Raw genomic sequence first — 13235 nt, forward strand, 5'->3', positions numbered from 1 at the left:
AATCCTGGTTTCACTGAATTTATTTGGAAAATAAAGAAGTATTATCATGTAAAATGTGTTTTGAGGTCTCCTCCTTAAGTAACATATCTCCCAAACGTCTTTTTAACCCCTTCCCTCGTCTACTTTTTTATTATGCTCACTGATCATCTTCCCTACGCCTCATCGCCTTGTCAACTGTTGTTCAGCTTTTCTTGGTCCCGGCTGTCTTGCTCGCCTGTGGTCATGATCTCTCCACAGCCGACAAGGCTTTCATCTCGACACTGCGATGGGGTGAGGCGCTGATGAAAAACAAAAGAAGAACAACAAAAGGATAAGCAGCAAAGAACTTTGAGATTTCTTGACATCAAAATGCCAGAATTGGGAGACGCTGAATGAAGATATAGACTGTGTTTATATATGTGCTGTATCTTTTTTGGCAGGCCGCAGAGATTTCAGTCTGTGCTGACTTTGCAGAAGCTGGTATCAGTGGAGGACCAAGTTAAAAATACAGTGTTTTGATTCTTTTTTTTTTCTTCTCTGTTTACCAATCCCTCCTTATGTGACATCTCTTATCCGTACCTTGATTTGTGCAAGTAGACGACAACAACAGCACAACCTGCAACGCATGCAGAGGGGTCCGCAATGTGCTACGCTTTGAATCATTGTCTAATGTCTTGGCACTGAGTTGAGCAGATGCTGCAGGGTGTCAAGATGAATAGGTGACGACTTACTACATTTTCTGTCACCGGCAGGCCTCTGTGAAATTCAATTCCTCATTCTTAATGATGCCATAATTTCTGCAGTAATTTTAGCCCCTGACATGTGGCATGCTTGGAAGCAGCTGTGGCCTGCTCTGGCTATTTCATCCAAACTCTCAATTACATTCAACTCCATTAAACTGAAGAAACGAGAACTCCAAACGGGGTGCACATTCATTCTCAGGGCCTAATAAAGCAGGTTGTTTCTTCAGGCTCCACTCTGTCTTTTTGTTTATTAGTCCCTTAATAATAAGGCCTGGTCTCAGCCTTGCTTCTGATTTAGCTTCATAAAGAAAAACACAAAAACCTTTATTCAGTTAAATTCCCCACTGAGTGGCAATTGGTTCGCAGCTTCAACTACAGCAAGTTTGAAGCCTGGCTCCATTTTTATATTGGTTTTATTTGTACAACAACAATGTTGATACCAAAGTATCTTTCACCATAAGAAGATTAAGATTGATAAAAAAAAAAAAAGATTCTTTTTTTTTCCCCCCAAAAGAAATGTGAGCCTGGTATAATGTTTTGCTCAGGCCTATGATCTCGGCCCCAAAGAGATCAATTACTGTGCATCACAGTGATTCACAAGGTCCATGTCTCACTGTACCATATTTTCACGACCACAGGGCGCACCGTATTAAAAGGCACAGTCTCAGTTACGGGGTTTATTTCTGTATTTAACACATACATAAGGCGCACCGTATTATTGGGCGCAGGCATAGTAAAACATACACTAGCATGCATGCACGCTAAATCAATGTTTTTAAAAAGGCAGCGGGAGCAAAACTGAGTTCGGTTGTACTTTATTGAAGTATTTAACAATGTATTCATGTTATTTTTTTATCAATCCTCATCCACAAATCCATCAAAGTCCTCATGTTCTGTATCCCAAATGAACAGATTCCCATGTTCCTCCACGTAAGTGACAGCTTGCAGTTTAAGCTGTGCTTCGTAAGCGTGTCTCTTCATAGGTGCCCTTTTCGGGGGTTCTTAGCCAAACTGATGTTGTTTTGCACAATGCACAAACCGGCGCTATATACCTACTGGGGGCGTGCCTTTAGCGTCCTCCTTTCACGCGCACCCTTCCCCCTTTACGTATGCATGCTGTCCTCAGTCACGTTCGCCTTTCCTATATATAAGCAGCGTGTCAGCAGGAAATGCTCCCAGTCAACAACATTTATAGATTTTGGAACTCGGTGCACACACAAGGCGCGCCGCATTATAAGACGACCCGTCCATTTTGGAGAAAATGTAAGACTTTTAAGTGCGCCTTATGGTCGTGAAAATACGGTAATTGACCATTTCCCCCCCCCACACATCACACATCCTCCCACCTCACCTCCTTTTTAGTCTGTCAGGCTGAATTGACTGGCAGCAGTTTTTTTTCCTGTAACACCCCCTGCCCCCCCCTTTGACACAAGGTGAGAACATGTCCATCAAGCGCAGTGCGAGACAACCTGTCAAACTGAGCTGTGTTCCTCTCAGCGTAGCTTTGGCCTCATTTCATCCAGCTCAGTGTGGTTTACTCTCCTTTTGGACTTCATTTTACAGCCTAACCCTCTTATCCCCTTTTCTCCAGATCAATGTCTCTGTACATCTCAATTGTAGCCACTGTACGTCATCGACTAGAACAAGGTGTACTAAGACAGTACTGTTGACATGCATTATCTTCTCATCTTGTCAACTGAAGAATTGATCAAATTGCTTTCTTTGTCTAACCTTCAGCTGACTATTTTTCTCTCCAGATGTACAGTGCCCATCCTTACAAGTAGGTGAATGGAAGTTCCCTCATTCACCCAGGGACAATATCACAGGTGATGCTTTTCCTTGCATGCAATCTATCAAATTTCTTTTCTTTTTTTTTTGTGAGAGAATGTTGACGAAGGCCGCTGCCGTTCACAGGTTTTAATTTGGTGAGGCGGTTCTCCCTTCTCAAGAATCAAGACGTCAAGAAGATCCGCAACCCACGCGGACCCATCATCCTCCGTTTGGGCAAGACTCCCCTCATTCGCCCCACTGAGTAAGTTTAACCGACACCTCCTTGTTTGTGTCTTGGCCTTTAACGCTCCCCCACAGCGAGAAGCGCACAAAAACGCAGAGTTCACAACTGTGGAAGTCTGATTCACACAGAAAGTTAAAGCAGATTATGTTTTGCGGTGTTGTTTCTTTTCACGCAATGGCATGAATGACCAGAATGCTAGGAAGCCTCTGAACTTCCTCTCAACATGTCAACACTGTCCAGTGGCTGTTGTGTACCAGCTTTAGTTAGTCAGTTTCCCAGAATTTAAAGAAAGCAACTTTTTCTTTGAACTGGAAAGTAAGTAAGTAGTAGACTTGCATGCATTGTTTTATTTTTTTTATGCTGCCATGAGCCATATCCGAATTGGACAACACCGGAGGGAAAAACATAATAATCTGAATTATGTCACGTGATCGATGTTGTGTAACTGTCTGAATGATCTCTCACATGCTGCTTTGCAGTTTCTTGGCTCTCTTTGTGTGCATCCTCCCAAAAATTGAAGGGAAATGCTTTTATGGGTCTTAAGTAAAGAATACTTTCACGATCGTTCAGGCACAATTTTCCCTTCATTTTTTCATTTGCTTCCGTCATTCACCTTCGCCCACGCACTGCACAAAAATGTCTCTGGCAAAATAAGAGTGCAGGCAGGAGGGAGAAGGACGATCAAAGGATGTTGCAGTGACAACAGGAGTGTTAAAGGTTCCAATCCAGGCAATAAGTCAATACATCAAGAAGAAACCCTGAGGCTTGTTCTCTGGCTTTCGCTCTATGCGTAAGATTACATGCTTTTGTGCTTATGTGCTAAATCTGTCTCAGTGTGCTGCTACTATATAAAACATGGCGTGCTGTCACTCAAGCAGCTTTTTAATTCATCCGCAACAAGCCTGACTGAAGGCTGAGATGTATGTACACTAATGGGAGACTAATGGTTTGCTTTGTATTAGAGGCTAATCGACTCACAAATGAGTGACAGCAAATTCAAGCCACTTGTTTCTTGGCGGTCTCATTTCTTTGTTGCCAGTGAAATGGCCACCGCTCAGCAAAACAGGATTTGATTGCTTTAGGGCTGTTTCTTTTATGTCGCTGGAGTGCATCAAAAAGAGGGAAAAGCAATTGTCTGATATCATGGCTCGCGGTCCAGATCGCAATCAAAATATTTCACATGCATTAGTCCTGCATTATACAGTGCAAAGTGCAATTCAAAACAGGAAAAAAAAAGGCATTGAGGCTAAACATCCTAAGAAAGCTAAAACAGGATCAATTGCCTAGCATGATGATTTTTTTTGTTTATGCATTAAATGTGTTATTGAGGTCGATGGCAGAATTAGTCAGTGGGAATAACTGTTGAATACATTTTAAACAGAGTCTGCATCCTGTAAAAAAAAAAAGTATGTGGTTTACTGGTGCAAAATGTCTCTGAATACAAAAGAGCAAGATGTGGAAGTGGATTGAAAAACAACAATGAAACAATGAAACATTGTATACTGTAGCTATTTTATATTTACACAAGTCTCAAACCTCAGCCACCAGTGGTTTCACCCTGGATAAGATAAAAAGTACTGGAACTGGATGGAAATATAAACTATGACCTTTCCAGTGACCGGATTCCAAAATGAGTAAAAACTATAAGATGATATTCAAAATATACTTGTATTTATTTTTTTACGGGTTCACTACAAACATGATGTTTGTAAAATAATGGTGATTCTCGTCAAAAAAGTGACAGCGATGCTTACAATGTACACGAAATGAGAGTTGCTATTTATTACTAATTTCAAAAAAAATCTTCTACCCATCTTCACCCTTTGTAATGTCTTGTAGCTGGACATTTTCCATATGATCTTCCTTCCGTCATAAATCACTTCAAGGGGTAGGAAACCATCAGCCAGCATCGACCCTTCTGAGTGTCTGTGTGGTATGTGTGCAAAACAAAGACATGGCTGTAAGATTATTTAAAGTATTTGCCATCTCAGTGAGCATGCATTTCATCGGGGTTATTTGTGAACCCTTCACCCCTCAATACACCTTCATGCAGTGAATAATCGTCTGTGTGAATTTGTGTGTTTAGGTGCCCTTGACCAAACTGAGGGATGCAGCTTGCTGGGCTGTATCTGCTATGAAAATTAGTGCCAAAGGGTTATGGACTCATTGTGTGCTGTGCATTGTAATGTTGGCTCTATGCTCAATATAAGATAAGCTAAGCTAAGATCACATACTGTAGGTACAGACCATCACCCACCATGTCATTTTACCTTCAAGCACATCGGAGGACATTTGAACCCCCCAAAAAAATCATTTTAATTTGAAAAAAGATGAACTAAATCTGATGGTAGCCCTTTTGCTTTTAATAGTCTTATTCTCAGAAGCCTACTGTATTTAAAAAAATAATTACTTTTTCCTCTACTAGAACAATACATTTATACCCTCTTTATATCCCCAAACATCCAAACCCTAAACCTTTGCTGATCTATCATGTAGCGACGGTAATTATATTTTTTCTGTCATTTAAAATGGCTTTTTTGGGATTCAATTGTGAACACATTTAACCCCTCAATCCTCTCCTGATTCTTGCTCTGTTACTGCTTTATTCAAGATTTGGCTGTATTCACACCAAAGACAAAAAAATTAAAAAAAATGTGACATTTTAGTTTAACATGATATTGTTCAAAGGAGGCTTTGACATTTGAATGGTGCTATGCTTGTGGAATAAAAAAAAGTGAACTAAATGTGAAATGTTAACTAAAGAGGTGCTGGTGTGGGCAATTATTTTTGAAGGCTTTCGAATATGCCAGTACACATTCAGTGTGTTGTACTTGCAATTTTGACAACAAATCCGACAGGTTCCTGCTTTAACCATCGGATCAACATTCTCGGAGGATGTGAACTTGTTGAACTTTAGTTATCGTCCGGGATGTCTTTGATTTCTTATCTTGGACCCTCAGATTGTTTATGGCCTCCTGGACAGTAGCAGACCTTCCAATTTCAATGATCTTTTGTTACCCCTTGTCCTGAAGAAATAGCTTCCCATGTGAATCAGCTGCATTTTGAATTATGTATCCTGTCAAAACTTTTGTAGTTTTCAGAACTAATAGTCTTACTTTGTCATTAAGAATTGTCCCACAGCTAAAATAAACGTACATTATGTGTTGCAGTGAGGTGTTTCCTGATGGCCTTCCTGATGAGTTCTCTCTGATATTCACCTTGGCATTAAAGAAGACTGCCCTGAGGGACACCACCTACCTCCTCCAGATATCTGATGAGCAGGGATACCCTCAGGTTTTTTTCTTCTTAGAATAGCCTTTATCATCGCACTCTTAGAGCCACGTTCCCTCCCTTCTTCCCCTCAACATCCCAATTCCATTCCCCTGTCACTCTTATCTCACTTCCACAATATATTTTCTCATTTATCATCATTTCTCATACAGTTACCTTTGTTAACATTTATTATTATTATTTTTGTTTTGCTGCAGCCCAAATCTCCTTTCCATAGTCACTTTGTCAAACCTTTAAAATTCTTCCCAGTTTCATTCCAGCTGCCTAAACCCACCGTATTCCTCGTTTGAATCATCCCTCTCGACATCTTGCTCGTGCTCGTCCATTCAATCATGTTCTGCATTACAGTATTCCCCTTCTTTGTTATTCATGTATGTGTAATGCATGATGAAGCACAGGGATTCCTCGGAGTACCTATAATCACTAGAAGCCAGATTTAAATACTCGATATGTATGATGAATGGAGGCCAGGTCTCCTCATTAGGAATGATTTATTGGGTCTACTGCTCGTGTGTGTAATTAATGTCTTCCTTTTTAAATCATCCCTGTGTGCGTGTGTGTGTGTGTGTGTGTGTGTTCTACACCTCCGTGAAGTGGTTGTCGCATTTAGATATTACTCTTAGTTGACACTGATGCCTGTCGGTTTCAGATTTAGTAGCCTCAAGTAGTTTTGAATATTTATATGTCTGTGTTTTGGCAACCACAACTCCCGTTCTGATGACATTCTTCACCATCAATGTAGCTTTCTATAGACCTCAACGGTCCAGATGGCACCCTGTCGTTGAGAGCCAGACGGGCAGATGCCACAGATGACCTGGTGAGCTGTGTTTTCACTAACGAGGGTGTGGGATCTCTCCTGGACTTACGCTGGCACAAGGTGGCCCTCAGCGTCCAACAAGATTCTGCCTCCCTCCTCGTGGACTGCAGCCCCGTCGAGACGCAGCCCCTGGAGCCCCGTGGAAAACTGCCCACCGATGGACATACTCTGCTGGGCATTCGGGGTACAGACGCCAGGCCTGTACTGGTAAGGTTGTTCGCTGAATCTCCTACAAGCTCCAAATATAATATGCAGTGCGTGACTGTCATTTTTAATTGGTTTATTGAATGCGTTCGACAAAACTATCTCAAGCACAAGTCTTTAAATGCTAACAGTTTTACACGCCCCTTAAACCTATGTGGGTCATTAAGATTTATAGTGAACTTTATTGGCGTAATGGACATTTCTAATGAATTTTAATCAATTCATTTGTTGTTGTTTTTTTAAGACACTGCTTTAGGTAATTTCTCAACATATTCTGGCCTGCTCTGTTCTGTTTAGTCAGAGAAACCTTTAGTTTGACCTTTTTAACACCTATTGAACTATTACACACCTTAATCTTAATTCAATTTTTTTTATACTTTACCATAAAGACGGATACGACGTTTGTTTCTGGGATTGAACATACAGAACATAAAGTGACTTGGTGGTTCTTTATAAAAATAACACACCCTTGGTACACTTTTTTTTAAGCATATTAGGCTATTTGAATTGTCTCCATTGGCAGTATGATGAGGGACAATGAGAGAATAACATTTGTTCGAAAATCCCTTTGCTCTGACAAATCTCTCTCTTTGCACGTGTGTATATTAGTATTTAAGTGTGTGCTTGCGCCATATCCTCTGCTCCTGGGTGCTGTTTTTCGATGAGGCAATCTTGTTCAGTCATGATTAAAAAGCAAGCAGACTACCTGGGAGAATGAGCCTGCCGTGAGCCGGGCCTATTAACGCTGAATAGATCCAGTAATCCCGGCATTTATATTAGTTTAAAGATCAATTAACTTCATTAGTCTAAAAGCATGCAGGGTATTTGGTTAACACGGAAAATAGCCATTCATACACACACAGGCACATACAAATCTCCTGACAAAGTGCTTTGCTCACACTTTATATAAATCGGAGCTTAATTGCCCTCAACTTTGTTTACCGCCTCATTTACGTTGAGATTATTTATCTTCCTCCCTCTGTCTCTCTCAGATGGACATTCAGCAGGTGGTGCTCTATTGTGATCCATCCCTTGCCAGCCAGGAGACCTGCTGTGAGATACCAGGAGCTCGAGTAAGATTTTCTTCGTTGCTTCAACATTTTTCACCCTTTAGTTGTTGCTCTTCCCAACAAGCTGAGTAGGGTACCTGCCTAAATAAAACACCTTCACGTTCTCATCCTAAATATGGATTAAACATCATATACGCAGAAGGCCTGAACAACAGCCAACAGGATTGCTATGATGGTTTCCCCCAAAAAATATCCGAAAAACTAAGCAATTTGATCTGTTAAAACCTGTTCAGACGTGACCATACTTGTGCTCTCATGCACCATAACATATTCAATTCAGCTCGAGCCTCTCCATACATGATACAATATATGATCGTGGTATCTCAGAAAGTTTTGCCCAATGTAGCATGATGACCTTGAAGAAACATTTTATTTTGACTTTTGTTCCAAATTGATGAGCTTATCCCTCAGAAAATATCGTGGTTATTTTCAAAATGTTGACATTTCATAACCATGTTCTTTGTGTTGTTCACTGTTACGAACAGTATCGGTAGCGTCCGCCCACTCCCTATTTGTGTTACAAATGTTTTCGGAGCTTTTCTTCCTCACTCGTAGTATTTAATGTAAAACAGCATTAAACTCTTATGAAGTGCATTAAATAATAATTAAATAATAATTAATAATTATGAAGTGAATTAAATAATAATTAAAGTTATTATTTTGTATTCTGTCTGGTCCCCCAATGTAAATCAAGTCTGGCCTGGAGCTGAAGTACTTTTAATAAAGGTAGATGAGTAGCTCTATCTGTCAACATTTAATTAGTGGAGTTTAGTTCATATATAATACAAAATATAGAGTATTTTGACTAAAATAATGTTCGAATATTTTGTCTTCCACGGTGACAGTGCCCACTGGATGCCTCCAAGAGCCGACGGGCCGCAGAGAATGAGTTGGAAAACACTTTTAACCAGGTAACAAATAGTACACAAAACCCCGACCAATTTCGGTATTACGAGAGTTTTTAATGGTTTGTACATCTCCTAACCCCACCGGCTGTTGTCTCTTTAAACTACTGTACTTCTTTTCTAAACATTCTTGTTGGATTTAGATTGCAAATAGCGATTGTTCAGTACCCACAGGCCATGTCAAAACATTCCAAAGAGTGCCTGATGCAACCTATGGGAGTAATTTCTTCTCCACTAATTTCCATGGTGAATTTCATACCTGTCAAATGCTGATATACATTTTTTTCCACGGCAACATAGGGGCAATTTATTTTTGTTGCTACATTCATCACTCATAATAATGGAATATAGAGTACATTATAGCCTATTATTATTGTCATTATGATTAAAACATGATGTTTATACAGTAAAATGCACAATTACTGTTGCTTCAGAATCACTAATCGGCACCAAAATTGGTTTTAGAAAACAACTTGAGTGTGTAATCTGTTTCATTGTCACTCTCACCTGTTACTCTTTTCCCATCTCCGATCAGTTCTTGTACACTCCGTCTGCATAGTAATTCCTTGATAAGTGAAATGTTCCAAGCGACTTCCTCTTTCTGACATTATCACATATCATTGCATCCAAGACACCTTTATGTTCAGTTTCTATTTCCACCAAATGTCCTTTTGCTTTTCAAAAGCACAAATGCACAAACAGCAAGACATTGACTTGACTTTTTTACTGTAGTTTTTTTTTTCTTCTTCACATAACAAATTCTTCATTGCAGTTTCAGTAGCAGATGTTGATGGGATATTTTGCAATCTTAGCAAAATAGTCTATATGTTTATCATGTGGATAGCTCAAAATTTCATCCTTACCTTTTTGAAATCCATATACTCGGACTGCTCAACTATAGTGTAAATGAAACTGATTTACAACACAAGACCATATCTTGTTTTTTTTGTGACTAACCTCTACGTTTTCTTCTCTAAAAGGAGATCTTCTCCTCCAAGGACCTGGCAGAGAAAGTATGTCCCTTTATTCAAAAGCTTCCATTTATCACAGCCTTTTATCACTTCATTGAATTTTCATATTTCTAATTTGTTCATCTTACGGTGTTTTCACCCAAAAAAAATTCTTTTTTTTGTGGCTTCAGATAATCTTTTTTTTTTTTTAGATATACGCAGGTCATGCATTTGTATTTGTGTTCCCCTCTATGCTGTTTCTGTAGTTGATGCATGTTGTTGAAATAACTAGAATTCCCTTTTTCCCTCTGTTCCTCCCTCGCCCACCTTTCTGACTGACTGAGGACTGATTTTCATCTCATTATGCGCCTCGTTCGGGAGTTGCGCCTGCTTGATAAATTTTGTCATTCAGCTACACTAGGCATGTTCTTTTCACAAATAGAACACAAAACTCTAGATGCTTCATTATGTTGCTCCTGCGTGTGCTTAGTCGTGCACCTGGCCACCTTCCCCGACTTTCACAATGTAGGTTGTTAGGGTTGGGGCCCTGCTACTTAGTGCAGGAGGAAGTCCTTGCAAAGTCACATAAGTGAACAAATGTGTACAAATTGCACAGGCAACTGTTTTTCCAGGCAAAAATATGCATTGCCCCCATATGAATCCTAAATCCTGGCTTCTGCTTGGCCGCCTTCCTTAAAGCTATGCCAGAAACCAATTTCCATCACAGTATTCTTGTTCCGCTAACTTTTAATAAAATAACCGCTTTTATTATGTGAGGCAAAAACCTGAAATCCAAAATCAGCAACAAAACAAATCTGTTTAAAAAGATACACACAATTATTTTCGCCATCAAAGCATTGTCACTGATGATATATACAAGAGTCAAGTAGGATTTAGCAAAAAAAATTAAGGCGCTCCTGTTATTTGAGACATATTTTTAGGATATTGGAAAAAGAAATTATATACACAGTCAAACCTCCAAACGCAAGTACAATTGAGTTTGTGATACTGGTAGACTTTTAACTTGACTTTTCTCAATAGGAAAGTGAATTAATTTGTTCCAGTCACACACTGTTGCCTTCATAAAACTTTCACGAAATGTACAAGCACACTTTAACATTCAACTATGGTATTAACAGCAAGAAAAAAAAAAGAAAAAAGAAGACGCCTGACAGATAGAGTACTTCTGCTATTTATACCACATGCAGTGAAAGTAGCATTACTACTACTCCCTGTAAACAACACAAGCAAAGCCTCTAAGGTTTTGACTGCAAGGGCCTGACTAAGTCCGATTACAGAGACAAGAGCTTGGAAACAGTGAGTCATCACTGCCACTGATGGCTTTAGGTTTAGCTTTCTAAACAGCGTCAAAGGGGGAGGAGGCAAACAGTACAATGTTTCTTTGCACACCGGCCTGCATGCAGAGACACAGTTGCAGTGTCAATAAGCCACTTGATGGTGTGTGAAAGCACACAGAAACAGCAGGTGCAAGAGGGAGGACTCGGATTTTAATTACTTTATGATTCTAAAAAGGCTTCAGTTATGTTTTTAATGGCGATCCAATTTGGGTGTGCGGGACCGCCTGTTGCAGAGCATCTGCTCCATGCAGTCGTGCGCTGAGGGAATCAAACATTCCTACTGATCCCAGTCTCCCATGGGTACTTTGTGGTAATGCATGAGTGCTTGTGCACACCTCACATCCTTTTTAACTGTAAACTGTAGCAGTGCCGGGCTGTTTATTTTTATGAAATAGTGCCACCACCTGGTAGCAGCAGATACTGTTAAATTTGAACTGTACTCATTATAAGGACGGTTGATGTGTAGCTTGCTTAACTCCACTCCGCAATTTGATAATTGCCATATTTCTGGACTGTGTAACTGGGTGGTATTCACGTGTTTATTTTTCAGGTTTTAAATCTTGCTAGACTTTCTGGGATCAAAGGGGAAAAAGGCAGTCGGGTGAGTCATACTTTGTGCGTTTGTACGTACAGCAGGGCTAAGCATCAATCATCAGTCATTTCGTGCCCTGACATGCTTTGCGCTGTAAAGTGGTACATGGAAGCGCAGAGAGGGAAGAAAACATTATTCTTTTTATGTTGCCTTTTCTCCTAGGGTGATGATTGTTCTGGCTTCCATTCAAGTCCGGTAAGTAACTTTGTTTTTGCTAATGACCACTCTGCATCGTTTTGCAGCAAAAAAGCCTTGCTCATTATTTGGCTCTGTCTAACGTCTAGCCAAAAGTGGCCTCCGATAATCAAACATGCCATCTTCTGTGTCTCTAACCTCAGTGTGCGGAGGGAACCAAGGGCCAGAAAGGAGTGAAAGGAGAGATGGTGAGTTTAAAGGTCACGTCTTCGCCTCCCACTACATCCAAAACCTCCTAACCCCTCATCAACTTAGCTCAAAATCTCTTTTTACTCTGAATGATCGTATTCTTCATGTGTGTTTTTGTTTGTTTTCCCACTTGTGAGTCAGAGTGTTCGTGCACTGCAAGTGTCAGTGCGGTTAGGCTTGAATGAGTTTTTGCTGAATCTAAATTGTAAAGTATACCTCAGTGTCCTGCCTGTGTTTCGTCTGCATTATGCATGCATCCTCTCAGGTTGTGCGTATGTGTGTGTGTGTGTGTATTTGTTTTGGAGCAAAGGTTTCTTACCGCTTGTCCTGGAGGATGGCTGACTAGTTGGTGCGGTGTTTGCTTTGCACCAGTGGCGTGTGCGATATGTGATTTTTTGAAGCAGGCCATTGATTTGAGCCTTGCCTGTTTCTTCACTTCACAGGCGCTGCCTGCCAACTGGGCTGAAGCGGCTGAGTTCAAGGTGAACGGTTTAAGAAACGAAGGGAAACTTGACCTTGTTCTGACCATCTTGTTAATTTTTGGCCCTTTAATTCCCCCGCTCTACCTCAGTGTGTTTCTCACTTTTTCGTCTGCCTCTTGCCAGGGAATCAAAGGTCAAAAGGGTGACATTGGTCTACAGGGTCTCACAGGCACTCCAGGGAAGGATGTAAGTGTTCCGCTGTTTCTTACTTTGTTCTCTGGATAATGAACTTTTAAATTTATCCACAAATTGAGACCAGACCTACATGATGTGCACAAATCCTCCAATTGATGCACTCAACTAAATGCCAAGTTGAGCTTGTGCTTACAAAGCACACTGATGGGGAGATATCAGCGCACACAGGCACTTTTATCAGACTAAGGGCATATTCACTCAATTTATATGGCATTAATCTTTAAGATCAGACTCCCATTGATATCTCATCC

At 40.4% G+C, this 13235-nt stretch overlaps 1 protein-coding gene across 5 annotated transcripts in view; it reads left to right on the forward strand.

Annotated features, from left to right (window-relative positions):
- col16a1 (collagen, type XVI, alpha 1) overlaps window positions 1–13235 on the forward strand; it is a 51366-nt gene that overhangs the window by 18635 nt on the left and 19496 nt on the right. For all 5 annotated transcript variants that reach the window (XR_009786162.1, XM_061760581.1, XM_061760579.1 and 2 more), the window contains exons 3-14: window positions 2480–2548; window positions 2637–2754; window positions 5907–6030; window positions 6770–7051; window positions 8041–8121; window positions 8964–9029; window positions 10004–10036; window positions 11882–11932; window positions 12086–12118; window positions 12262–12306; window positions 12751–12789; window positions 12913–12975. Coding sequence is in view for 4 of the 5 variants with exons in the window: in XM_061760581.1 (XP_061616565.1) it covers window positions 2480–2548; window positions 2637–2754; window positions 5907–6030; window positions 6770–7051; window positions 8041–8121; window positions 8964–9029; window positions 10004–10036; window positions 11882–11932; window positions 12086–12118; window positions 12262–12306; window positions 12751–12789; window positions 12913–12975 (1004 nt within the window). In the remaining variant the exon portion in view is untranslated. The remainder of the gene's footprint in view (window positions 1–2479; window positions 2549–2636; window positions 2755–5906; window positions 6031–6769; window positions 7052–8040; window positions 8122–8963; window positions 9030–10003; window positions 10037–11881; window positions 11933–12085; window positions 12119–12261; window positions 12307–12750; window positions 12790–12912; window positions 12976–13235) is intronic.

The sequence above is a fragment of the Phyllopteryx taeniolatus genome, chromosome 21, assembly GCF_024500385.1.
Source record: "Phyllopteryx taeniolatus isolate TA_2022b chromosome 21, UOR_Ptae_1.2, whole genome shotgun sequence".
Lineage (NCBI taxonomy): Eukaryota > Metazoa > Chordata > Actinopteri > Syngnathiformes > Syngnathidae > Phyllopteryx > Phyllopteryx taeniolatus.